A 27,104-nucleotide genomic window follows, 5' to 3' on the forward strand; every position below is an offset into this window, starting at 1 on the left:
TCCCTCAAACTTTTCTCTTTGCACCCCAATAAAATTCCCAATTGGACCCTCCCGGCCTCCCTGCACAATCAACGACCCCAAGGTTCAATAAGTCGGGTTCTTCGCCCGTCCGAGCCCACCGCCTCTTTTTTTCCTCCCGCCTGCAACATCTCTCCTTTTGATAACTCCCTCTCTATAGTAATAATCCCCCGTAAAAATAAATATTTTTATGTGGTTGACATCAGCATGATATTAGACCACACTCAGACGTAGGATCAAGCAAAAATTGCCTGATTGGGCAGTTTGACAGCTCGGAGCCCAATAATTGCCCGACTTTCTATTATGGGCCGGAGCAAGATTTTCGATTTTTCAGGCAATAATTGCTCATGTCCCCCTGCAATTTCATGTGGGTTGGAGGTGATATCTGCGGAAATGAATTCGAAAACTCCCGCTTTATCCCAAATTCAAAGACCAAGAGGGAAGCCTGGAAACGACATGGCGTTTGGTAACTTCACTTTACAAGCGTCACCATTTAGGCGTGATCAGCCGGGACTTGCAACTTGCAAGTGCTCAAAACACACTCATCAGTCTAAGATTTCGGCCCTCTCTCTTTTGACCAGACGACGATTCCTTGCACGTCCCTCCCTCCTTTCTTCCATCATCATATTATTATATACAATTTATGGAATATCGAATCGGAGAGAAAAAGAGAGAACCCAGAAAGCAATTTGGTCCCAGGTCCCAACTTTTTGAATAAATCCCAAAATTCAGAGCCATCCATTTCATGCTTCAAAACCCTTGAGAGCTCTCAGAAGGGGAAGGGGAAGAAGAAGAGGAAAAAAGAAATGGGTTTGTGATCAATTTTCATTTTTTTTTCCTGTTTTTCTTTGTGTTTTTGGGTTGTTTTGATTGTGTTCTGAAATGGGTTTTCTCGTTTTTTTTTGTGTTTGGGATGTTGAAGGGTACCCAAAGGTGAAGGTCAGGCAACAAGAAGACCAGGATGATCATCAACCCCTCACTGATTTTTGCTTTCCAGGTTTTCATTTCTCGATCCTGTATTTCCCAGCTTAGAACATAATTAAATTAAAGTTCCTCTCTGTCGATATCAAGACTCTCACTTGCAAACTTATGCAAACGGTGTATAGTACTGTTACAACTGTGATTAAGCAAACATGAATTGGGTCAAGAAAAGTTTTCCATGCCATGTTTCTTGCATTTGGAACGGGGAAGAATTCATTTTGTCATCGTGCTTCTGTCTGATATTTATTAGCCTATCAGTTGATCAGTTCATGATTGGGATGCGTGGCAAATCCAAATCAAGGGAGTGGTAGCTTGTGTGACCTTGTCGGTGTGTCCCTGCGTTCCTAGGCAAAAAATGTTTAATACTTCTCATGAATAGGTTTCCATACTCTCTGCAGCCTGACCCTTGTAGATGAAGCTCAGTTCGTTGGTTCAGTATATGTCGGTTTCTTACAAACTTAATTTCCACTATCCCTCGTTATATGTAACTCCAACAATCTGTTCATTCCAATCAATGTGAACTCCTGATATTGTATTTTTAGCACAAAACTTTTTACTTATGTTTTCCCTCAGCCAATAGAAGCGTCAGTTTTAAGCCTCCAATTTCAGTTTGAGTCATCGGAGCTTGAATGGTTTACTCATATGACCGACCTTACACCAAAAGCGATTCCATTCTTTCAAATACTAGCTCACTATCAAAGGATTTTGTCCCTCCTCTTTCTCCCTACCTTTTCTAATTTTGTAATAACATGTTCATTTATCTCACTTTTTATTTTTCCTCAAGACTTATTGATCATTGGGTGATTTGAAACTTGTATTTATCTACAGAGAAGGAGCACGAAGAGACTCCGCCCACTGTTGTGAGAATTCCTGAATCTTATGTCCCGAGTGTAGTGATACCATCAATATCTGCAACTGAAGGTTTAGTTACATTATACTCATATGCTTAGTGACCATGCAAATGTCATTTCTGCTTATCATCCTTATCAAGGGGAAAAATGTTCGTTCTGTATTATCTTCCGGTTTTGACATTTGAATCTATGTTTTTGACAGGAGAAATGAAAGACAACAAAGTTGAAGAGGAAATCAAACAAAATATTAGAGCCAGCTCAATCCCTAGGCCGCGCGCTGTCTTATCAAGTCCAGGTAATTTTTATTCCTTGTTTATCTCTACCGAGGTGTTTTGCAATGAGGGTTTTCTTGTTTACACTTACGGACTCTGAAAGTTTTAAGAATTATAACTCTCAATGGAACACCTTAAACTGATGGAGATGTAATTATATTTGGCTAATCCCAAAATAACTACAATGTTTCAATCGATAGATTGAGAAATTACCGTAAACCTATAAACTTTTTGAGTTCGGTATGTGGAACTTGAACCAGATGCATGTTTTCCTAACTTGTATTCATATTTTAGCAGCATCAGTTAAATCTGATTGAAAATTTGAAATTGTGATCAACATGTTATACTGTTCATTCATTTCCAACCTTTTATTTGGTCATTTTGTTTTCAGTAAATGATACAGCAATTGGAAGCAAAAACAGGATCAAAGCAGTGCGAACACCAGCTCTGAAGAATCATAACCTGGTCAAGAACAACCACACACAATCCGTTCCATCCCATACTACCGAAAATTCTAAAAAAGCAATAAAATCCAAGGGGGCTTCGGAAGGGAACTCTCTGAAGGGAAGGAAAGGGTCAGAGACAACTCTTCCAAGTCAGAGGCAACCCCCTAGAACGGGAAAACCAAGCTCTGTGGGACGTCAAGTGTCGTTTAGTTTGGATTAGATTGGTAATCTTACTTTAAGGGATTTACGTAGATACAGAGAGATATTCCTGTTTCAATGAAACAACATGAAGCCTAGTGAGAATTGGAGTTTTCGCTTTCTTTGTAATTACGAACTCCCTTGCACATAATGAAATCCATGTAACGAGGAAAATTTTGCATAACTCGCGTTTTTGTGCTCTATTTCTGTAACACATAATTGTTGTTCATTAACTATGATGTAAGTGATACAATAAACCATTTCCTGAGCCTCTACATTAGCAACCTGTGCATTTTCTCGCATTTCGCTTCCTCTGAGCCATTACTATAATCAAATGACTTAAACTAAGACACGTACTAGCTGAAGTTGATACCTCGGCCATAAAACCCATCCGGTGGAACTTGTACCAGCTGAAATGAGGCAGCATTTGATTTTGAAATTTCAGCCTCAATCTCTGTATGTAGCAAACCTAATACAAAATGGATTCTTCGAAATTTAGGGTGGGATTTGTCCCCCGAAAGGAATACATATCCGATATTGTTTACCTCAATCCAACTGCACCCAGGTTGCTTCTTCACTCCTTTCTCTTTCATTCTTGCCCAAATCCTCCCCGCATCTTCCCTTCGTCCACTAGCCAGATACATTTCTGCCAAAATCAAGTAGACACCAGAGTTACCGGGCTCTACATCCAAAATCCTCTCCCCGGCAATCTCACCCACCTCAACATTCTTGTGGATTCTACAGGCTCCAAGTAATGCACCCCACACACTAGCAGGAATTTCAAATCCATCTGCTCTCATTTGATCTAAGAAACTCATTGCCTCGTCTATAAGTCCATATCTCCCCAACAAATCAACCATACATGTATAATGCTCAATTGTAGGTTGAACGAAATACTTGCATTTCATCATATCAAAGTAGTATCTGCCTTCATCCACCAACCCCGCATGGCTACAAGCAGATAGAACACCAACAAAGGTTATGTGATTGGGTTGAACATCTGCTGATCTCATTTGTTCAAACATCTCCAGAGCTACTTCAGCATTCCCATGGTGAGCGAATCCGCAGATTATAGAATTCCACGAAATGACATTGCGGCTTTGCATGGAAGAGAATTCTAGTAAAGCCAAATCCATGTTCCCACATCTAGCATACATGGTAACCATAGCATTGGAAACTGCAATGATGTTATCAAATCCTGATTTTACTGACAGTGCATGAGTTTGTCTACCAAGCTGTAAGGTTGGTAAGTCTGAACAGATTGTCAAAACACTGGTAAATGTACTTTTATCTGGAGATGGCCCTGATTCTTTCATTCTAATGAAAAGCTTCAAACCTTCCTCACCAAGATCGTTTTCGCTTAATCCAAATATTGTGGCATTCCATGCAGCTGTATCTCGAGTTTCCATTGACTCAAAGAGTTCAATAGCGCTGCCAACCTCTCCAGTTCCAAGATACCCAACAATCATATTTGTCCATGAAACAACATCTTTGTAAGGGTTTTTCTCAAAAACGGCATGAGCTTCTCTAGTGAACCCATTTCTTATTAATTTTAAAAGGATTGAGTTCCATGTTTTCGGACATTTCTCTGGCATCTCCATGAAAAGCTTCATGGCATCATTGACTCTTTCAATCCTGACCAATCCATTTACCATTTGAGCCCAAGAATCCAAATCCCACTTGGGCATTTTGTGAAGCAACCCCTCTGCAATTTCAACATACCCGTTTTCTATATACCCAACCATCATTGCATTCCAAGCCTGAACATCTCTCACAGGCATTTCATCAAAGAGCTCTCGGGCTTCAACAACACGTCCTACACTAGAAAATGCTGAAATCATTATAGTCCAAGACGCCAAATCTCGAACAATCATTTGCTTAAAATACTTTTCAGCCAAATCGAGCTCTCCATTATTCACAAGGCCTCCAACCACCAAGTTCCAAGAAACCACATCCTTCAACGGCATCCCATTAAACACTTGTACAGCTTGACCAATCATCCCATTACGAATATACCCGGAAACCATTGAATTCCAAGTAACAACATCTGTAAAATTCATCCCATCAAAGACTTTCCTTGCACCATCCACATCCCCACATTGCATCAACCCAGCAATCACTGTGTTGTACGAGAAGACATCATGATCAGCCATCCGATTAAATAAATAAACCGCATCTTGGAACTGCCTATTTTGAAAGTAGCCACGAATCATGGCATTCCAAGTGACGGTGTTTCTGTGAGGCATTTTGTCGAACAGCTTCTGGGCTTCTTCAACAGAGCCATCCCGCATTAAAGATGAGATTTTGGAATTGAAGGGTTTGAGATTGGTGGATGGTGTTGTAATCTGGTTTTGTGAAAAGGATTTTGCGGTCGCCGCCGCCGTGCAGAGAGATCTGGCGAGTCGTAGAGAGAGGTGTCGGTTGAGCATACTCCATTTACTTTGACTTCAACGGCCTACTACGCGGGAACTCAAATAAGCAAAAATATGAACTCGGGCTTGACCCGTAAGCACTTGGGCCTTGTTGACCCGTGATCAGTCTGATCCCATGGGCCTTTATACGTGATCACTTTTGGTTTCATATTCACACATACATTGAGATAAATTATGTTGATCAAGTGGAAAAGTGTTTAGCCAAAACGATCCCTAAGATTGTCATAACTCTTCATTTTAGTTTATGAGATTTAAAATTGATCAAAGTCGTCCATGAGATTGTCCACTGACAATTATTTTGACCCTTGTGAAAAATTTCCGTTAAATTGAATAAACTACCAGTTCCAAAGGAGGGGTTGATTTGACAAAAATACCCTTAATTTAACAGAGATTTCTTACAAAATGATTGACAGTAAACAATCTCAGGTACCACTTATATCGATTTAAATCTTAGTGACCAAAGTGAAAATTTATGTCAAATCTCAGTGGTAATTTTGAATAAAAAAAAACTATAGTAAAAAAGAACGGGATATTTTGGATGCAGTCCCTATTCCTTAACATTCTTTGATTAAAACCTTAATAGTATTCAAAGTTTGATCAAGGTCCCTTGACTTTGTACACCTCATTTTATTACTATTAATATTTATATTTTTATAGTTTTGACATTAATTGTTTGATATTTTATGAGATTTATAATCCTATAAATTTAAAATCCCTCATTATAATACTATTAGAAACGGTTACAATAAAAAAATTAAAATATTTTGATTGAATAAATGGATAAAAACTATGTAAAAATAAGAAATAATAAATGGAAAAAGAATGTATCCATAGTGTTAAAAAATTGGTACATTTCACATATAACAAAGTGGTACATTAATAAAGAAGAATGGGTACATTAGAAATAAATTAGGGTACAAATAAAAGATTAAAAATTATGAATACAAATGAATTTTTAAAAATATAGGCGCTAAAAGAAATTAATACATGGGTACAAAATAAAACTAAAAAGAAAATACTACAAATTTAAAAAAAAATGTTGCAAATTAAAAGTGGGTACAAACTAAAAATATAAATATATGATACAAAGTTTAGGCATAAAACATATATATACCATATGTAATTGTTCTATCATTGATTAAATAAACAATGTCACGTGACGGTATACACATGGGTACAAACACAAATAAAACTTTAAAAAATATGGGCACAAAAAGAAACTAATATATGGGTACAAATTAAAAATGAAAAGAAAATTGGTACAAATTAAACAATATTTGCAAATTAAAAATAGGTAAAAACTAAAAATAAAAATATATGATAAAAAATTTAGCCATAAATATAAATATACTAATTGTAACATTTTTAACATTAAAGGAATATATTTAAAAATATAAATATTTTATTATTCAAATAATTAATGATGTTATTAATACACAAAGACCTTGATAAAAAATTGAAAATGAATAAAATCAATGGAGTGACAAAAAAAAAAAAGATGTGAACCTAATTTTCCCAAACAAGAACCATGGATAAACTGAAAAAAGGTAATCAACCAAACGTGCCCCCAAATCCCCTTGGTGGCGGCGGTAACGGGGGGAGGGTGAGGATGTTTCGTCCAAATTCTATGTATAATTTCCTCATTCTCATCCAAAGGGTAATGCATTCTAATATTCTTTCCATTAGAATTTAAAAATTATACTGTTAGAAAGAATAAAAACACTTATGATTATTTGGTACGCCTGATATATTATTTAAAAATTAACATAAAACCTGGTGCCATAGGCCCATGACCAGTGATGATTTTTCTCAGTCATGGAAACTTAGAACAATGAATCCTATTTTTTTTTTTTATTTATTTATTTTTTTGTTTGGGGTACAGAGATTGGAGATTAGACATGGACACACCTTATCCCCCCGTATATCTCTCTTCCACTCTCACTGGACACAAAGTGCCCACATCAGCTCACATAGCTTTTACCCTATATTCAACTGTAATAACCACCACCACCCCCCCTCCTCCTCCAGGCCTCTCACCTCACTCAAAAATACACAATCACAGTTGATCTGCCACCATGGCTGCCGCCGCAGCTGCAGCCATGAGCTCATCTTTCTCCCCCTCCATCTACACCGTCAAATGCATTCGTTCATCATCCAATCATTCATCCCCCGACCATCTACACCTTAAAATGTCACCAAATCGCATGCCATCACCGTCATCGCTATCACACTCTTTTGCTATAGAGCCACTACTTTCCATTAGTAGTATCGGGACCTCGAATAAGTTTCGGGTGCTGAGGATAACAACTACTTGTGTTGCTCAAGAAGGGGTGGCAGTGACTGATGAGGTTGAAGTTGAGCAAGTGGTATTGGCCGAGGAGAAGGAGGAGAAGCAAGCAGAGGAACAAGTAGTTGCCGCGGTGGAAGAAGTAGGAGGAGGAGGAGGAGAGGCGGCAGCTGGTGAAGTTTCAGGTGAGGAGGAGGTTGCTGTGAACACAAAGCTTTACTTTGGTAATCTTCCTTATAGTGTGGACAGTGCACAGCTTGCTGGGATTATTCAAGACTTTGCTAGTCCTGAGCTCATTGAGGTCAGTTTTCATCTCCTATTTTTCATAAGTTGGTTTTAAAAGATGCCATGCTAGATATGTTATGTTAGTACGAGGGATTTTCCCATTTGTTGAACGCTTTTGTCGACGGATTCACCACCTCTTCTGGGGTATAGATTAATCCTAATCCATTAGATTACGATGAATTTGCACGGCAAAATTGTCAAGTTAGACTACTGATAACGTCTTTTGATTCAAAAGACATTCATCGTGTACCGCCATTACTTGTTACTGACGAACACAATTGATGATCCTATATAGGTTCTGTATCATAGGGAGACTGGAAAAAGCAGAGGATTTGCATTTGTGACTATGAGTACTCCTGAAGATTGTAAAGCTGTCATTCAAAATCTTGACGGACGTGTAAGGCTCTCTCTCTCTTTCTAATTTCAAACATTGTAGAGAAAGAAAACTTCATCCTTTCTCCCATTATATCACATTTACTCGTCATATCTCTCGTAGTAATAGAAAAATAGGTCTCATGACTCATGTTTCGCATGAGTTGGCCTAAATTATATGTCAGTGGAAGATCCAGTACATATAACAGCCTTACTCATACCTTATTCCAACATTTCAGGAATTTGCTGGGCGAACCTTGAGGGTGAACTTTTCGGACAGGCCGAGAGCGAAAGTACCTCTATACCCTGAAACTGAGTACAAGCTTTTCGTTGGGAATTTATCCTGGTCAGTCACATCTGAAGGTTTGACAAAAGCTTTTCAAGAATATGGGACTGTGGTTGGAGCTAGGGTTCTATATGATGGCGAGACAGGAAGGTCTCGTGGCTATGGATTCGTATGCTACTCGACGAAATCAGAAATGGACGCTGCCTTGGCATCTCTCAATGGATTTGTATGCTACTCTTCTCATTCACCTCCTCACATTCTTAGATCTATTTATAAGCGTAAAAGTCCTTCCCACATAACATGTGTCGGACAAATTACAGTTTGACATGTGCCTGTTTATAAGAATAGGTAAATTGTATGGACTAGTAACACAACTTCGTGTTAATGTTGATAACAAGTATTTATCCAATAAACTGAAAAAGGAAACAACTAGCGGGCGGACGTATCAAATTATAATTTGTTTGTAATGAAGAACGACTCGTTAGGCAGCCGACTAATCCTTGCTTTATTTTGTTTGGCTTCTCAGGAACTAGAAGGAAGAGCATTGCGTGTAAGCTTGGCTGAAGGAAAACGTTCATAAAGTTTAGTGTTAATTTAGAAGAAGGGTTAATTAATTGGAACATGTTAATTAGGTGAGGTATATGATTCATATGGAATCACATAACGATTTAATTGAAACTCCCCGTTCAGTTATTGTTGCATTTTGTAACTCAATTTTTTTTGTTTCACAACTTTATGAGCGGAACTTCCTTGTGCTCGTGGATATATGATTATTTTTGCCATTTGGTGAGACTGGTTTAACATTTGTTAAACTGCATTGCATCAACTAATAAAATCTGATCATTTATAGAAATACATCTCATTTGTCCATACTTTGATCTTGACGGATAAGAAAGATGCACTGATTTTAGAACGACGAGTTTTTAGTTTGTGAGTTAAAATTTAACCTTAAAAAAAAGAAGAAAAAAAGAAGAAGAAGAAGCAAGATTGGAAATACTCTAAAGCGATATAAAATGTATGTCTGTAAGAAATGTTCTCTCATTAGTAGCCCAATATTGCTAAATTGTCAATTAGAATTATAGATTTAATTAAGAGTAAACAAGAATTTACATGATTAATAATCCAAATTCATAGATTTAGTAAATGTGTACGATAATAGTGTGCATCTTCATAAAAGCAATATTCTCGTTTCTTGGTTATGCTATCATGTTGCTGAATTGTTACTATGATATATACATAGTAAATAATAGTAAGAATGCTCTTGACATTTTATTAATAACAATAGATAGCATGTTGCTAAATTGTCAACCCAAAACAAGAATTCAAATAGTTAAAGATTCAAATTGGCAGTCTAGCAATATTATAAGACAAGTCTTTCATAACCGAGTGCACCTAGATACGAGTAATGTTAAATAAACTGTTATTTGTCGTATGAGCAATTCCACATGTTGGAGGAGGGCCAGGCAAAAGCAAGGGCAATGACATGTAATTGCCACTTTGAAAAGTAATTGTTTTTTTTACAACTCCATTCATTGGGCAATGACGATTATTGTTCACAAATATTATTTTTTAATTTTTTTTAACCTTGTAAGTGTGTTTAAGTGTGAACATTGTAAGTTTGTTATTTGAAAATAAAACTCTATGTTTTACTCCAATAATTTAATTTCAAATATAAAGCAAAGCATAGCATTACAACAAGCATAATTAACTAAAAATAAAAGGCAAATGAAGAAGATGATTGGGTATTTATAGAATAAAAAAATTCCTATTATTTTTTTTCTTCCATTTTTAACAATTGGACTTTCCTTATTATTGAATCCGACACACCATAACGTGCCACAATAATGCCTTTTTAATTTTTTTTACCACTGGAAATCCGCCGGTCTAGATCCTTAGGCTCTTGGAAATCCAACAGCTATAATTACGCCACATCATAAAGTCATTGGGCTATTCTGTTAAGAGTTTTTGCAGTGAGCCCTGCAACAGCAGAAGTTGTCGGCCTACTCTCATTCCTTGCACGTGTAATACACACAACAGACCCAAAAAATGTGACTGATGTCCCCGTGGTTGTTAGCGCAAGGCTGGACTTAAATTGCATAGGCAGTTGGGCGAGCATGGTTTGGCCTACCACTTGTCTTCTTGGATTTGGACCACTGGAGCCCGATTTTGAAGTTGAAGGGCAAAAAAGAAGCCGTTGCCTCTGCCCAAAGGCAACTCATGGAGTTCGCCAAAAAAAAAAAAGGCAACTCATGGAAGTGCTCTAACATGTTGCTAAATGTCAACATGTTCGATACATGCACATAAGAATCCATTTGATAAAGGATTTAAATTCACAGTGTGGATCATAGAATTCTAAATTGTCTTGTATATATACAATAATAATATGATGTGTTATGTCGTTGGATTAACAATTAAGGGTAAACATTATGAGATTACTTGCTAGTTAGAGCTATCATTTTCTCTTTCTTTCTTCTCTCTTGTTTTTCTTCTTTACATCAGACTTTATCACTTTGTTAATTGGAGAAATGATGAAAAGATTTCCCAAGTTGTGAGTGTGCAGTGGGTTCTGATTGGGTTGAAGCTATTGGTTTCATTTATTGTCAAGGAACCTGCCTCAGCCCCGAGAATGAAGTTATGGACCATGGGGCTATTTATTTAAACCAATCCCTGGCCGCTCCTCTGAGTGTGGTTGGGAATAACTTGCATTTGGTAGCGTCATTATTCCCTCGGCCCTCAAAAGCGTAGATAAATCCTTCTAGGTGGTCGTATGGATCCGTGAGCCTTTTGTAGCTTTGCATCTTGAGTACTTGGGTATCTCCACTTGTCGGCTTGTCGAACAATTCCTTGGAGAATGGCAAGGGAACTTCCTCATCGGAATAGTCAGGGTTCTTGGGCTTGGACGCCCACTGTATGTCTCTCATCTCCTCGCCCATGACTTCCCTCAGGGTGTTTTTTAAGTCGGTGCGGTTAGGTAGATTCTCGACTGAAGCCTTGGTTGCCGGTGGCCAGTGCTCTTTTTCCCCAAGCGCCCTCCTCTGCTCGAATTCTACTCTTGATGAGTTTGCGGGCGTCCTCACCTCTACTTCCTTCGTCCACCATGGAGGAGAAAGAGGAAGATTAACCCCCATCTAGGATGTGTTTTTAATATTATCGTTGGTTTGGTTGATTTGTTCCAGAAGGTCATCATGTTCTTCTTAGAGCAAAGGTGATGTAGAGCGTAGCGGGTAGAAACGAAATAAAATGAAATAGACCGACAAATAGGATTAAAAAGAAAAGGATAAGTAAGGTCTACCATATCCAAGTGCAAGGAGAGACTTTAAAACCGTATAAACTTTAGTTCTAGTACCAACCTATGACATAGACACTAGAAAAAACAAACTTACATACTTTTAAACAAAAGAAAGGCACAAATATGAGATAGAAATCTCTTGAATATTTCATTTAGCAACAAAAAAGGTCCAAGTCCTCCATATTACAGAAGAAGTGGTATTTAAAGCTTTTTGTAACTACATTTAGAAATTGAAAGGCAATAGTATTAAATTGACATAAAACTGAAAACTACCTAACTAAAGTAATGAAATCTGCCATAAAACATCTTGGAAGTATAATTGATCAGCCAATTTGTATTAGAACACCCGCTTTATTCCAGCACATAAATTCATCTTCAAATAATTTATTGTGTTGCAACCATTGTGCCTAGCCATGCCTTGTTTTATTCTTCAAACTTACAAACGGATTCTTTGCATAGAATATACAGAGGTGGACCATCTCTTCTACTCGAACAATAGCATTAGGGTATGGACATAATGCACCAATATTTAAGACTTTTACCAAATCAATCATTTCACTCAACGCTTGTTGATGAAATCATTTATAAAATCTCGCCAAATTGGATCATAGAATTGAAACTTAGCAAAAGTTTCTACCACATCTGTCAAAACGCTTCAACAACAACAACAACAACAAAGCCTTTTCCCACTAAGTGGGGTCGGCTATATAAATCCTAGAACGCCATTGCGCTCGGTTTTATGTCATGTCCTCCGTTAGATCTAAGTACTCTAAGTCTTTTCTTAGGGTCTCTTTCAAAGTTTTCCTAGGTCTTCCTCTACCCCTTCAGCCCTGAACCTCTATTCCGTAGTCACATCTTCGAACCGGAGCGTCAGTAGGCCTTCTTTGCACATGTCCAAACCATTTTGTGTACGTGTTGATGCTTCACTGCCCAACATTCTGTGCCATACAGCATCGCCGGCCTTATTGCCGTCTTATAAAATTTTCCCTTGAGCTTTAGTGGCCTACGACGGTCACACAACACGCCGGATGCACGCTTCCACTTCATCCATCCAACTTGTATTCTATGGTTGAGATCTCCATCTAATTCTCCGTTCTTTTGTAAGATAGATCCTAGGTAGCAAAAACGGTCGCTCTTTGGTATTTCCTGATCTCCGATCCTCACCCCTAACTCATTTTGGCTTCCATTTGCACTGAACTTGCACTCCATATATTCTGTCTTTGATCGGCTTAGGCGAATACCTTTAGATTCCAACACTTCTCTCCAAAGGTTAAGCTTCGCATTTACCCCTCCTAAGTTTCATCTATCAACACTATATCGTTTGCGAAAAGCATACACCAAGGAATATCATCTTGAATATGTCATGTTAACTCATCCATTACCAACGCAAAAAGGTAAGGACTTAAGGATTGTTGATGCACAAAATCAGTGAGGACTTTGGTACAACAGAAAGTATTAAGTTTGTGATCTTCGCTAGATTGCTCTGGTCATTAGTGTGGATAAGTATGTAAATGGATAGAGACAGGAAAGCAAACACAAGATGTACGTGGTTCACCCAGATTGGCTACGTCCACGGAGTAGAGGAGTTCTCATTAATTGTGAAGGGTTTACACAAGTACATAGGTTCAAGCTCTCCTTTAGTAAGTACAAGTGAATGATTTAGTACAAATGACATAGGTTCGAGCTCTCGTCTTCACTTGCCTTATCTGTCTTATAGGTAGATGTGGCATCTTCTCTGGAAGTACTCTTCCTCCATCCATGGGTGGTATCTTTAACTGGTGGAGATGCACAAGGTAATGTATCAATTTCACTTGAAGCTTACTTGTAGTTTCAGGCTTGGTTAAGCGCGATACAAACCATGTAGTAGGAGTCCCCCAAGTCGCCGAGCTAGGGGATCTGCTGAAAGAGGCGACATACAAGGTAAGCAATCAGAGCTCCAAGCAATCAGTCCCAGATCAGAAGTTTGATTTCGAGTTCCGGCTGATTGTTCTCATTCTTCCTATCTTGCAGGCAGCATGAAGGATAAAGAGAAGAAAATGAGAATAGATGATATGAGATACTTTTGCTTTTGAAGAAGTAACTTTCCATAGGCTTATTCTTGAACTGGGCTGGAGGATTTTCTGGTTTCCTCCAGAGTATAAGGCCGACTGAAGAATTTGAGGGTCAAAACAAGTTCATCAAATCTAGAGTACATTCGACCCTGCTGATATGGGATACTTTTGCTGTTGACAAAGTAGTGGATGTATCGGCACGTGTTCTATTACGCTTGTCTCCACATGTTTTCTTGTATCCTTCTCACTTTCCCTATCTGTTCCTCAGGCAGATGTGGTATCTTCTCTGGAAGCATAAGATGTTGAAGATGAGTACTCGAGAGCAATGTCAGGTAAGTAATCAGGTAAGGGGTTCCAGGCAGTCAGTTCCTGACTAGAAGCTTGATTCCAAGTGCTGACTGATTGCTCTCTTTCTCCTTGTCTTGCAGGTAAGAACAAGGCCAAAGGAAAAGACAAGGAAAAAGCATGATATGGGATACTCTTGCTTTTAACCCTGATGATATGAGATATTCTTGCTCTGGTGTAGCTTGTTTACAAAGAGATTATCGGGGGGAAAGAAAGCTGAGTATTTCGAGAGGCTTCGGTGGGAGTGCCCTCTCAGATATGAGGAAGGGTTGAGCATTTTTGCAGGTCTGCCTGTCCGTTGAGGATAAAGGTCGACATATATAGAAGTTTCCCTAACAACAAGTAGTAATGCTATTCCTTTACCCTACTTGGTCATAGCACGGTAGTGGCAGCTGCCAGCTTCACGTGTGTCAGAGCACTTTGAAAAAGTGGTATGTGGTATCTGGAAAGCTGATGTTGCGTGTGAAGATTACAGACAAGCTTTATCTAAGGAGATCTGGCTCTCGAAGTTGAGAAAGCAGTGCCTCTTCGATTTTCGAACAAGCAATCCTGTCGGGGATCTGGCTCTCGAGATTCGGATAATAGTGCCTCTTCGATTTTTGAGAGAGCAATCCTGCTGGGAGTCTGGCTCTTGAGATTCGGAGAGCGGTGTCTCTTCGATTTTTAAGAAAGTAATCATGTTGGGAGTCTGGCTCTCGAGATTCGGAGGCCTTTTCGATTTTGGAGCAAGCAATCTTGTTGGGAGTGTTTTCTTGAATGTGAGTAAAGGTTGGGCATGTTTTCTAGTCTACCTTGCCACGAAGCACAGAGGTTAACACATAGGGACTTTCTAATTATCCAGCAGTGGTGCTGTTCCTTTACCCTTGTGGGTAATAATATGGTAGCTAGACCTTCAAAATTTATGTGTCTAAACTTTGTTAGTGCTGTTTCTTTGCTATTCTTTTACCCTTCTTGGTCATAGCAATGTAGTGGGAGCTGCAAGCTTCACGTGTCTAAACTTTGTCAGAGATCTTTAGCAAAGTTATCTGTGGTACCCATGAGCTGATGGTGCATGTGGAAAGTGGATGATTGAACAGTAAGATTCACGTGCTTTCTACTTCACCAGAAATCTTCAACAGAATGCCCGTAATTTCATCAAAACTAAGTGTGCATGTGACAGGTACTGACAAGGCTGAGAAAAGCAGGTGCCTCTTCGATTTCTGAAATCGGCCCTCGTGGTCTCTGAGTAGCCTAGCTTTTGAGAAAGCAAGCACCTCTTCGATTTCTGAGATCGGCCTTCGTGGTCTTTAAGCAGCCCAGCTTTTGAGAAAGCAAACGCCTCTTCGATTTCTGAGATCAGCCCTCGTGGTCTCTGAGCAGCCCAGCTTTTGAGAAAGCAAACGCCTCTTCGATTTCTGGGCAGGCGCCTCTTCGATTTCTGAAGCTCCGTCGAGTACAGATTTTTATAAAGGCTGGCATTAAGTTCCAAAGCACACTTGAATCTTCACCAATAGAAGCTCCCTTCTTGCACTTCTAAGATCTTGATTTGTCCAACCTTTTCTCTCTTCAACACCTTTGAAAATGTCTGGCCCCTCCGACCGTCGTTTTGACTTGAACCTTGTTGAAGAGGTAGCCACGCCTTCTCCAGACAACATATGGTGCCCATCCTTCTTATCCCCTACTGGTCCTCTTACCGTTGGGGATTCCATGATGAAGAATGATATGACTGCTGCGGTGGTGGCCAGGAACCTTTTCACTCCCAAAGATAACAGACTACTTTCCAAACGGTCTGATGAGTTGGATGTTAAGGATTCTCTGGCTCTAAGTGTTCAGTGTGCAGGTTCTGTGTCTAATATGGCCCAACGCCTATTTGCTCGAACCCGCCAAGTTGAATTATTGGCGGCTGAAGTGATGAGTCTCAAACAGGAGATTAGAGGGCTCAAGCATGAGAATAAACAGTTACACCGGCTCGCACATGACTATGCTACAAACATGAAGAGGAAGCTTGACCAGATGAAGGAATCTGATAGTCAGGTTTTACTTGATCATCAGCGGTTTGTGGGTTTGTTCCAAAGGCATTTATTGCCTTTGTCTTCTGGGGCTGTATCGCGTAATGAAGCTCCAAATGATCAACCTCCGATGCCTCATCCTTCTAGGGTTCTGTCCAGTACTGAGGCTTCGAATGATCCCCCTTCGGTGCCTTCTCTTTCTGGGGCTCTACCGACTGTTGAGACTTCTCCTAAGCAACCTTTGTGAAGGCTCCCTCTTGTTTGTTTATTTTGACTCATGTATATGTACATATTTGTAACTTATCGGAGATATCAATAAATAAGCTTTGCTTCATTTCAACGCATTGTGTTAAATACACCAAAATCTTCTTCACTGAGTGGGGTCGGCTATATGAATCTTAGAACGCCATTGTGCACGGTCATGTGTCATGTCCTCCGTTAGATCCAAATACTCTAAGTCTTTTCTTAGACTCTCTTCCAAAGTTTTCCTAGGTCTTCTTCTACCCCTTCGGCCCTGAACCTCTGTCCCGTAGTCGCATCTTCTAACCGAAGCGTCAGTAGGCCTTCTTTGCACATGTCCAATCCACCGTAACCGATTTTCTCTCAATTTTCCTACAATTTTGGTTACTCCTACTTTACCTCAGATATCCTCATTCCTAATCTTATCCTTTCTCGTGTGCCCACACATCCAACGAAGCATCCTCATCTCCGCTACACCCAATTTGTGTATGTGTTGATGCTTCACCGCCTACCATTCTGTGCCATACAACATCCCTGGCCTTATTGCCGTCCTATAAAATTTTCTCTTGAGCTTCAGTGGCATACGGTGGTCACACAACACGTCGGATGCACTCTTCCACTTCATCCATCCAGCTTGTATTCTATGGTTAAGATCTCCATCTAATTCTCCGTTCTTTTCCAAGATAGATCCTAAGTAGCGAAAACGATCGCTCTTTGGTATTTCCTGATCTCCGATCCTCACCTCTAACTCATTTTGGCCTCCATTTGCACTGAACTTGCACTCCATATATTCTGTCTTTGATCGGCTTAGGCGAAGACCTTTAGATTCCAACACTTCTCTCCAAAGGTTAAGCTTCGCATTTACCCCTTCCTGAGTTTCATCTATCAACACTATATCGTCTGCGAAAAGCATACACCAAGGAATATCATCTTGAATATGTCATGTTAACTCATCCATTACCAACGCAAAAAGGTAAGGACTTAAGGATGAGCCTTGATGTAATCCTACAGTTATGGGGAAGCTTTCGGTTTGTCCTTCATGAGTTCTTACGGCAGTCTTTGCTTCTTCATACATATCCTTTATAGCTTGGATATATGCTACTCGTACTCCTTTCTTCTCTAAAATCCTCCAAAGAATGTCTCTTGGGACCCTATCATACGCTTTTTCCAAATCTATAAAGATCATGTGTAAATCTTTTTTCCCATCTCTATATCTTTCCATCAATCTTCGTAAGAGATAGATTGCCTCCATGGTTGAGCGCCCTGGCATGAACCCGAATTGGTTGTCCGAAATCCGTGTCTCTTGCCTCAATCTATGCTCAATGACTCTCTCCTAGAGCTTCATTGTATGACTCATTAGCTTAATACCCCTATAGTTCATGCAATTTTGTATGTCGCCCTTATTCTTGTAGATAGGCACCAAAGTGCTCTTTCGCCACTCATTTGGCATCTTCTTCGTTTTCAAAATCCTATTGAAAAGGTCAGTGAGCCATGTTATACCTGTCTCTCCCAAGACTTTCCACACTTCGATCGGTATATCGTCTGGGCCCACTGCTTTTCTATGCTTCATCTTCTTCAAAGCTACAACCATTTCTTCCTTCCTGATTCGAAAATTAAAATGAGTAGTTTCTACACTCTTCTGAGTTACTCAACTCCCCTAAAGAAGTACTCATTTCATGTCCTTCATTGAAAAGATTATGAAAATAACCTCTCCATCTGTCTTTGACCGCATTCTCTGTAGCAAGAACCTTTCCATCCTCATCCTTGATGCACCTCACTTGGTTTATGTATCTTCTCTTCTTTTCCCTTGCTCTAGCTAGTTTATAGATATCCAACTCTCCTTCTTTGGTATCTAGTCGCTTATACATGTCGTCATAAGCCGCTAACTTAGCTTCTCTCACAGCTTTCTTCGCCTATAAATAACTTCTCCGTCTGGGCAATTCCTTGCACCAAGTCTCCAAGGTCTTCCCAAAATTTCTCCTTCAAACTCGTATCCAACCCTACTTGAGGTGCGTACACACTAATCACATTGATGAGTTCTTGTCCTATTACAATCTTGATTGCCATGATTCTATCTCCTACCCTCTTGACATCTACAACATCTTGTGTCAAGGTCTTGTCCACGATGATGCCAACACCGTTTCTCGTTTTATTTGTGCCAGAATACCAAAGTTTAAACCCTGAGTTTTCTAGATCCTTTGCCTTAAGACCAACCCACTTAGTTTCTTGTAGGCACATAATATTTATCCTTCTCCTCACCATAACTTCCACTACTTCCATAGATTTTCCCGTTAAGGTTCCTATATTCCACGTTCCTAAACGCATTCTACTCTGTTGAACTCTACCCTTTTGTCCTAGCTTATTCACCCTCCCTCGTCCAATAAGATCAAAGTATTTCTTTTGTGTGTCCTGTGTAAAGTTGATAGGAGCATATGCTCCCAAACAACTTTGAGTTGAGTCGTTCGAAAAGAAGTTTCTATGGCCCCCTTGCTCATTTAACACTGCATCCGGGTGCCGATGGAGATACAGCGACCCTTGCTCACTTATCACTGTGCTCGGGCCACACAACGCGCCACTTACGGGTGACGCCCTAGCTTTAGCGCAATTTCGTTCTGGATTCATTTTCATAAGGATTCGACGTAACTGAGGAGTGGCGGCTGTCGACTACCTGACGCCCCCTCCTCCTTTACCCGGGCTTGGGACCGGCAATGTAAGATAAACTTACACAGGCGGAGTTATCTGTCAAAACGCTTGTGTTCATCTATTTTCTTTTGTGTCCAATTTTGAATTCAAATACCAGATTGTTATCATCATGAATATCCTTGATAGAATTCAAATACATCTCTTGATTAACCACTCTAGCCTACCGAGAAAACTCTTGATCATCAGTACCCTCGTCAATTGTAGGATCATTAATAACATCACAAAATACATAAAATTATAATAACATATACCACGACAAATTCACATGAACTATGTAAACAATGAACAAATATTGCAAGAAGATCTAGATTTAGATCTTCAGGTACTGGCATCTATGACATGTTAGTGTTGTTACCTTTGATATAGCGTCACCCTTGGATCGAACTACGCTCTGATACTAACTAATGCAGGGCGCAGTGGATAGAAACAAAATAAGATGAAATGGACTGATAAATATTAAAAAGGAAACTATAGGTAGGGTTCACTATCTCCAAGTGTAAGGAGAGACTTGAAAACCCTATAAACTTTGGTTCTAGTACCAGCCTACGACATAGACACTAGAAAGAACAAACTTACATACTCTTAAACAAGAGAAAGGCACAAATACGAGATAAAAATCTCTCTAAATATTTCATTCATCAACAAAAAACGTCCAAGTCCTCTATCTTACAGAAGAAGTGGTATTTAAAAAGTTTTTGTAACCTACATTCAGAAATTGAAAGTCAAAAGTATTAAATTGACATAAAACTAAATTAAAATGACATAAAACTAAAAATTACATAACTAAAGTAAAGAAAGTTGCCATAAAACGTCTTGGAAGTAAAACTGATAAGCCAATTTGTATAAAACACCCATTTTATTCTAGCACATAAATTCATCTTCGAATAATTTATTGTGCTCCATGCCAAATGCATCTTTTATTTCTCGTCCTGCATCAGAAGGCTTTGGGCATGGAGGAGGTTTCTTACCTCATTCATCTCTCCAACATTGGAAGTATATTGTTCATTTTTTCCTTCAAGTTGGCGAGCCTGGCCTTCCCTTCTCGTCTTCTCCTGCGGAAAGGCTTCTCAAGCTTGCCAGAAAGGGCCTGTCTCTCATCCTCCTGCTGGTCATTCTGCTCAGCTGAGTGAGATCACTGAAAATGCCTAAGACAACTAGTTATAAAACACAGGAAATCATATGCGTTTCCCACAGTCAGCGCCAAATTGTTAACGCTCAAAACTTGCATGTTAACAAATTAAAACAATAAGCCTTTGTTGGGCTTAGGATAAAAATTAAAATGAACCGGACTCAAGATATAAGTGGTTCACCCCTCAAAACTAGGTTCATCGACTATGTTGCTTGGATTGTATTGATTTCAAGACTACAAATAACTCTTAGCTTAATGTAAGAATTCTTTATTACATCAGTTGTCCGACCCCTTTACAACATGTTCCCACCTCTTTATATAGGTACCCAAAGAACCCAAACAACTCTCTCATTTTTCTAGCATTTATTACGCCACTTGCCTCGACTAGCGCATTGACAACTTTTTACCCACCAGCTAGACATTCGATGGTGAAGTGAAATTTGCTCAGTCATGATTGCACTCCTTTTCTAGACGAGGCATGCCAAGTGACCTGCTCGACCTTGGTTATCCAACCTAGTCCCTCCGATTAGCATCCCCAACCAGCTTTACGTCCCATTCTAGGCCTTTATTTTTGATATGGTTGCCACATGGCCTGATTGACGACCGAGGAGAACTGCTCTTGAAACCTTGTGCCATAAAGTTGTCAGCCTGCCCATGTGCCTTTGGCAGTCGTAAAATACTTTATGTAACCTAGTCAGGTTGAGTTCGTAGGCGGTCAACTTTAGCGCTCGGGAACATCTTTCTCTAAACCCTTTAGGCCTTGAGGTTTTTAATCTTCCTTTGTCTTGGACTTTGGCCATTTCGTGACCTCTTTCCCAACCTGCACCATTTCTTGGGCCTAAAAATGCCCAGTTAACAAAAGGTTTTTAAGAGTTATAAATCCGTGGAGTTTGATGGAGTTCGAGTGGAGTTTCATATACTCCATGTGAATTCATTCAAAATCTTAAGGGAGATGCCTGATTTCTTAAAGTCTAAAGTACACTATAAAATCCTAGTAAATCCATCAAAATTCTTAACTTTTTAAAATATTTTAAAATCAATTCCTAAATGAATACATATGGAGTTTTATGGACTAGTTTTCTTATTTTTGGTTGGAAGATTTATGGACTACTTCAAAATCCTGATTGAACACGTCCAAATTTCAAGTTTTATGAACTCCCTTAAAATTTTGTTTAAATACCCATAAACTTCCATAAATTCATTTAATATCTTAATTATATACTCTCTAATTCATAAACTCTTCTAAAATTTTTTAAACTTCCAATTGAATACAACCCTCTAAAAACCCAAGCACTAAACAAATCACAAAAATTCAAACTGTAACCTTTCTAAAGAATTTTTTTCTTTCAAAAAAGGTAAAATAGGAATTTCCTCCTCATCATATAAGAAAGAGGACTAGGCAAATATATCACAAGCGCAGGTTAGCAAAGAGGTATCAAAAGGAAAGGTCCGTTTGATGCAATTCCATATTAAAGTGCGCCCGCGTGGGCTGAGGGTCACCAATTTCTGTGGTGACGGCTTCCAACAAAAGCCGCAAAACCCAGTCAGTGAAGAAGATCGACCCCTCTCTCTCCCTCCCTCCCCCAAATCTGTCTCAAGGTCTCCTTCTCTCTAAAGACCAAAGCCTCCAACTTTAATGAGACCCCTCTCTCTCTCTCTAAATATCTGTGTGTTTATGCCATTTGTGTCTAAAGCTTATCTTTTGGGGTTTTGGTACAGATTTGTGGGGGCGTTCGCAGATCCAGAGTTTTTGATTTCGCGGTTTTAGGGTTTAAGAGGTCTCAAAATATGGCCACCCCCTATGCATTTCCCGTCACAGCTGCTCAGGTTCTCTCTTTCTCTCTCTATATCCTCTCTCTCTGTTATTCTCTTGCTCTGCCGCCGCTGAGGGTGAAATCGCCGTCGTGCTTGTGGTGGTTTAGGTGGGGACGTACTTTGTGACGCAGTACTACCAAGTGCTTCAGCAGCAGCCGGACTTTGTGCACCAGTTCTACTCCGAGGCCAGCACAATGGTTCGTGCCGACGGCAATTCCAGAGCCACCGCAGTTGCAATGCAGGTATTCTTTCTACAATTTCGTCACCAAGTGCTTCTTCATAAGTTTTATGTTTAAGTTCCTATTAAAGTTTTCAACTTTTTCTGCAAATTAACATCAAAATATCTGCTTTATGTCTTTTGGAGTAAGTCGAGTAAGTAGTTTAATGGGTTTTTGTAATTTTAGTTACCTTTATGTACTACGTCGGCTAAATAAGTTCCTGAGTTTGATCCCACTAGTTGCAGATTGTGACATTTGTGTATCTAGTTGTGAGATACCTCATTTTATTGCTGTGTGAGAGGCAGCATTTTCTCTTCTTTTCTTTGTTACTCCTAGTTGAAAAAAGAAGTATGCCTATTGGGTTCATTGCTTCTAAATTCACTTGAATTTGCAGTTTTATGGGTGGCCTTTTAATTAATCATGTTGATAACCGTTTCCTTTTTACAGCTATAAAAATGTTAAAATTGAAACTAACATGTTGATGTAATAGGCCTAGACATGCATCTATCATCATTTTCTGTACTCTCGCACCCACGGTCCATCAGACAATTATTGCTTGACATGTTCAGTCATTATTTTCTAGTTACAAGCAATTAATTGATTCCACATGTCAGCATAGTTTATATATTTTGATGCCGGTATATTTGATACTCAAGTTTATTCTTTCTTTCTTTGTATGCAACAGCAAATCCATGATCTTGTTATGTCACTCAATCTGACTGGATTCGAAATCAACAAAGCAAATTCCTTGGAATCTTGGAATGGAGGTGTTCTTGTTCTGGTTGAAGGCTACCTTGAAATGAAAACTTTCACTGGGAGGAGGAAATTTGCGCAAACATTTTTCCTTGCACCTCAGGAGAGAGGTTATTTTGTGCTGAACGATATATTTCACTTCGTTGATGAGGAACCGATTCATCATCATCCAGCAGTCTTATTAGCCCAAAACAATCTTGACGCCAAGCTAAGTGCTCCTGCTACAATTTCGCAGCCAGGTATTTTAATTCTTCATGATTTACGTTGATTTGAAGGATTCCTTTGTCAGTAGGCATTATAAAATCTGCTAATTTTGGAGAAAGCATGTGGCTATTACTAGAAAAGTGATGTGGAGTTTGTTGATTTTTTATTTTTTATTTTTTGCATTTGTGTACAAGAGTTTGGTATTTGAAAACAAAGAATTTTATGTAGGACAACAAAACCAATTCTATAATTAGCAATAGAAAGTGTGCTGGTTGAATGGCAATGTTTACTTCATCTGAAACCATATTTATGCATGATTATGGCTCATCCTTCAGTGCCATTTCAAAAAAAAAAGTTCTTTTAAAATTCTTGGAGTTGAAAATACCTTTCTGAAAATTTTAGTAATTTGTTTTGATTGGGTGGTATTATAAGTTTCATTTCAACGTATAAAAGAACCATCTTTTTTAGTAATTAGCTGTTGGAACTGGTGATTTTGCAGTGGCTAACTATTATGTGGGTGGAGAGATTCAGACAAGAGACTTTGTCGCTCCTGCTGTCAAAGAAAATGGTCCAGTTGAAAGTTATGGCTTTGCAGAGCAACAGTTGCAGCAAGTTGTTGAAACTGAGAACTTGTTGGATGATGGTGCTGTAGAGCAATCAAATGGTGCACTTCAAAGCATGCCGAATACCATACAAGATCACCTGCATGCATCTGTTGAGGAATCTATTGGAGAGCCTCAAAAGCAGACCTATGCTTCTATAGTATGCACTGAATCTGTAACTAATTTTTTTTTTTCACCTAAACACATACATATATATGTATGGAAGGTTATGCTCATTATGTGTGACCAATCTTGTCTGCTTGATTTTTTTGGTAGTTACGCGTTGCCAAGGGGCAACCTGTGCCTTCTGTAGCTCCCCAGCATTCATCTAATAAGAGTGCACCAATGGCTTCAGACTGGAATCACTATCCTCAGTCCACTGCTCATCAATCCATTTCATCATCTAATACATTTGAAAGGCCAGTAGCAGAGACAGCAGATGAGGTTGCCGCCCTAGAAGATGAAGGTGAACATCTGGGCTTATTTTAATGAGTTATTTGAGAATTGTTGCTTACAATTTTCAGTTGTAAAAAATTATCGTCTAGTTAAATTTTTTTTCTTAGTTTCGCTCTCTTGTCCAGTCTAATAAATCAACATATCGGCAGTTTAATATGTACTTCAACAGTTTTATTTAATTGATCTTTTTATTTCTTTTTGTCTTCTATGAATGCTTTTAGGTGAAATAAAGTCTGTTTATGTAAGAAACTTGCCGACTACTGTGTCCCCATCTGAAGTGGAGGAGGAATTTGTCAATTTTGGAAAACTCAAGCAGCCTGAAGGAGTGGTCATTAGGAGTCGCAAGGTTCATGCTCTTAGATTTTTGCATTCTTTTATTCCCTTAAGTTCCTCTCCAGATGTATCATTTATACCAGTTTTTAGGCTTTTTAGCCAAAATGGTCCCTGAGATTGGCATAACTTCTCACTTTGGTTCCTGATATTTAAAATCAATAGAGTTGTCTCCTGAGTTTGTCCACCGTCAATCATTTTGGTCAGTCCGTAAAAAATATCTGTTAAATAAGGATAAAATGACAAAAATACCCTCAATTTTTGTCAAATCATTTTGCCCTGCCCATTGTTTATTAAATTGAGGGTATTTTTATCATTCTAGTCCTTATTTAACAGAGATTTTTCACAGAATGACCAAAATGATTGACGGTGGACAAACTTAGGGACCACTTCTTTCGATTTCAAATCTCAGGGACCAAAGTGTGGAGTTATGCCAATCTCAGGGACTATTTTGGCCAAAATGCCTTGAAATTATTAAGCTAAAATATTCCATTGTTGTGCAGGATGTTGGTGTTTGCTATGCGTTTGTTGAATTTGAAGATATTACCGGTGTTCAGAATGCCGTCAAGGTCCACTCATGAAACCATTACTAAATGAGTGCTATTTGCGAAATTTGAATTTTAATAGAAGATTCTACCAAAGTTTCCTTTCAGTACCAATTGAATTTAATGTTGGAGATGGAGGCAAACTTTTTAGTTACTTTCCTCCCACAAGTCCGGTTCCCGAGTCTTTTATTGATTTTTTCTTTTTATTTTACGTAGGCTGGTAGTGTTCAAATTGCTGGACGACAGGTATACATTGAAGAACGGAGACCAAACAGCAAGATCCCGTCTCGAGTGGGAAGTATGTTTCTTATATATCTTATTAAAATTCTGTCATCTGTTCTCGCTTACTATCTGGACGATTGCATTGAAAATACTGCAACATGTATTCCGATGATTGCCTAATCCTGTTTCTTATGGCCATGGATGTGATATGGTGACATCATTATATTGTGTGGCAATTTTTAATGACTTCATAATGGTCTCATTTCACCATCTATGGCTGCTGTATTTAATAATTGGCAATTAGCAACTTTGTTAGTGTCATCCACTTTCCTGTGCTAGTTATCTGGCGAAAGAAACTCTGATACAATTCGTTGTTAAACCCTTGTCAATTTTGACTGCTTAGTGTGATACCTTTATGAGATATTTGAGCGTCGTTTCTGATCAAATTGTTCTGGCATAACAAGCTCTTACGCTCCAAGCTTCACATTAAGATATGCTCTTAATGTAATCTTATTGCTATTGCATTGTTGTCTGAACAGGAAGGGGAAGAGGAAGTGGCAGCTACCAAGCAGAGGCACCGAGGGGTCGTTTTGGTTCTCGGAGTTTTGGGAGGGGAGGTGGCTATGACGGAGGTGACCAGGACTACAGCCGACCAAGGGGAAATGGCTACTATAGGCCAAGCCCTCGACAAGACAGAGGGAACTCGGGTTATCAATCATCAAGAAGCGGACAAAATTCATCGGAGTTCACTAATTAAGATTATTCTACAGCGAGAGAAGGAAATTTTTGGGTCAGCAGATATAACTCTAATTGGTTGCAAAAACTACTGGTATTCCTTGCTGTCGGTTTAGCTTTAGATGTATTGGGCATGTCCATCATATTTTTCTGAGTAGGAGTTGCTTGGCATTGGATTTCATAAATTTAATAGGTTTTGCAATTTTGACCCCATATTTTCTTTGGAAAATCCTCCATGGTCTCTCTTATTGATGCAACAACAACAACAACAACAAAGCCTTTTCCCACTAAGTGGGGTCGGCTATATGAATCCTAGGACGCCATTGCGCTCGGTTTTGTGTCATGTCCTCCGTTAGATCCAAGTACTCTAAGTCTTTTCTTAGAGTCTCTTCCAAAGTTTTCCTAGGTCTTCCTCTACCCCTTCGGCCCTGAACCTCTGTCCCGTAGTCACATCTTCGAACCGGAGCGTCATTCGGCCTTCTTTGCACATGTCCAAATCACCGGAGCCGATTTTCTCTCATCTTTCCTACAATTTCGGCTACTCCTACTTTACCTCGGATATCCTCATTCCCAATCTTATCCTTTCTCGTGTGCCCACACATCCCACGAAGCATCCTCATCTCCGCTACACCCATTTTGTGTACGTGTTGATGCTTCACCGCCCAACATTCTGTGTCATACAACATCGCTGGCCTTATTGCCGTCCTATAAAATTTTCCCTTGAGCTTCAGTGGCCTACGACGGTCACACAACACGCCGGATGCATTCTAACACTTCATCCATCCAGCTCGTATTCTATGGTTGAGATCTCCATCTAATTCTCCGTTCTCTTGCAAGATAGATCCTAGGTAGCGAAAACGGTCGCTTTTTGTGATCTTCGCTAGATTGCTCCGGTCATTAGTGTGGATAAGTATATAAATGGATAGAGATAGGAAAGCAAACACAAGATGTACGTGGTTCACCCATATTGGCTACGTCCACGGAATAGAAGAGTTCTTATTAATTGTGAAGGGTTTACACAAGTACATAGGTTCAAGCTCTCCTTTAGTGA

The 27,104-nt window shown here is 39.2% G+C and overlaps 4 protein-coding genes across 4 annotated transcripts; 3 read left to right on the forward strand and 1 right to left on the reverse strand.

The window, feature by feature from the left end:
- The first annotated feature begins 387 nt into the window (after positions 1-387).
- On the forward strand, positions 388-3,041 carry LOC103403595 (uncharacterized). The gene is made up of 5 exons (XM_008342444.4): positions 388-828; positions 941-1,015; positions 1,828-1,920; positions 2,053-2,145; positions 2,514-3,041. The coding sequence occupies exons 1-5, from the start codon at positions 825-827 to the stop codon at positions 2,786-2,788; spliced, it is 540 nt and encodes a 179-aa protein (XP_008340666.4). The 5' UTR covers positions 388-824; the 3' UTR covers positions 2,789-3,041.
- Positions 3,042-3,122: 81 nt separating this feature from the next.
- Positions 3,123-5,057, reverse strand: LOC103403658 (pentatricopeptide repeat-containing protein At4g02750-like). The gene has a single exon (XM_008342499.4). It carries the CDS (start codon positions 5,055-5,057, stop codon positions 3,123-3,125), a length of 1,935 nt encoding a protein of 644 aa, XP_008340721.4.
- A 1,690-nt stretch (positions 5,058-6,747) lies between these two features.
- On the forward strand, positions 6,748-9,281 carry LOC103403597 (28 kDa ribonucleoprotein, chloroplastic). Its single transcript, XM_008342445.4, has 4 exons — positions 6,748-7,786; positions 8,066-8,167; positions 8,382-8,654; positions 8,955-9,281. Exons 1-4 carry the CDS (start codon positions 7,274-7,276, stop codon positions 9,006-9,008), a joined length of 942 nt encoding a protein of 313 aa, XP_008340667.2. The 5' UTR covers positions 6,748-7,273; the 3' UTR covers positions 9,009-9,281.
- Positions 9,282-21,480: 12,199 nt separating this feature from the next.
- On the forward strand, positions 21,481-26,282 carry LOC103403659 (nuclear transport factor 2-like). The gene is made up of 10 exons (XM_029096059.2): positions 21,481-21,772; positions 21,893-22,000; positions 22,096-22,230; positions 22,892-23,198; positions 23,663-23,925; positions 24,042-24,231; positions 24,443-24,567; positions 25,055-25,120; positions 25,313-25,394; positions 25,858-26,282. The coding sequence occupies exons 2-10, from the start codon at positions 21,962-21,964 to the stop codon at positions 26,073-26,075; spliced, it is 1,425 nt and encodes a 474-aa protein (XP_028951892.2). The 5' UTR covers positions 21,481-21,772; positions 21,893-21,961; the 3' UTR covers positions 26,076-26,282.
- Positions 26,283-27,104: the final 822 nt, after the last annotated feature.

The sequence above is a fragment of the Malus domestica genome, chromosome 16 (genome assembly GCF_042453785.1).
Source record: "Malus domestica chromosome 16, GDT2T_hap1".
Taxonomy (NCBI): domain Eukaryota; kingdom Viridiplantae; phylum Streptophyta; class Magnoliopsida; order Rosales; family Rosaceae; genus Malus; species Malus domestica.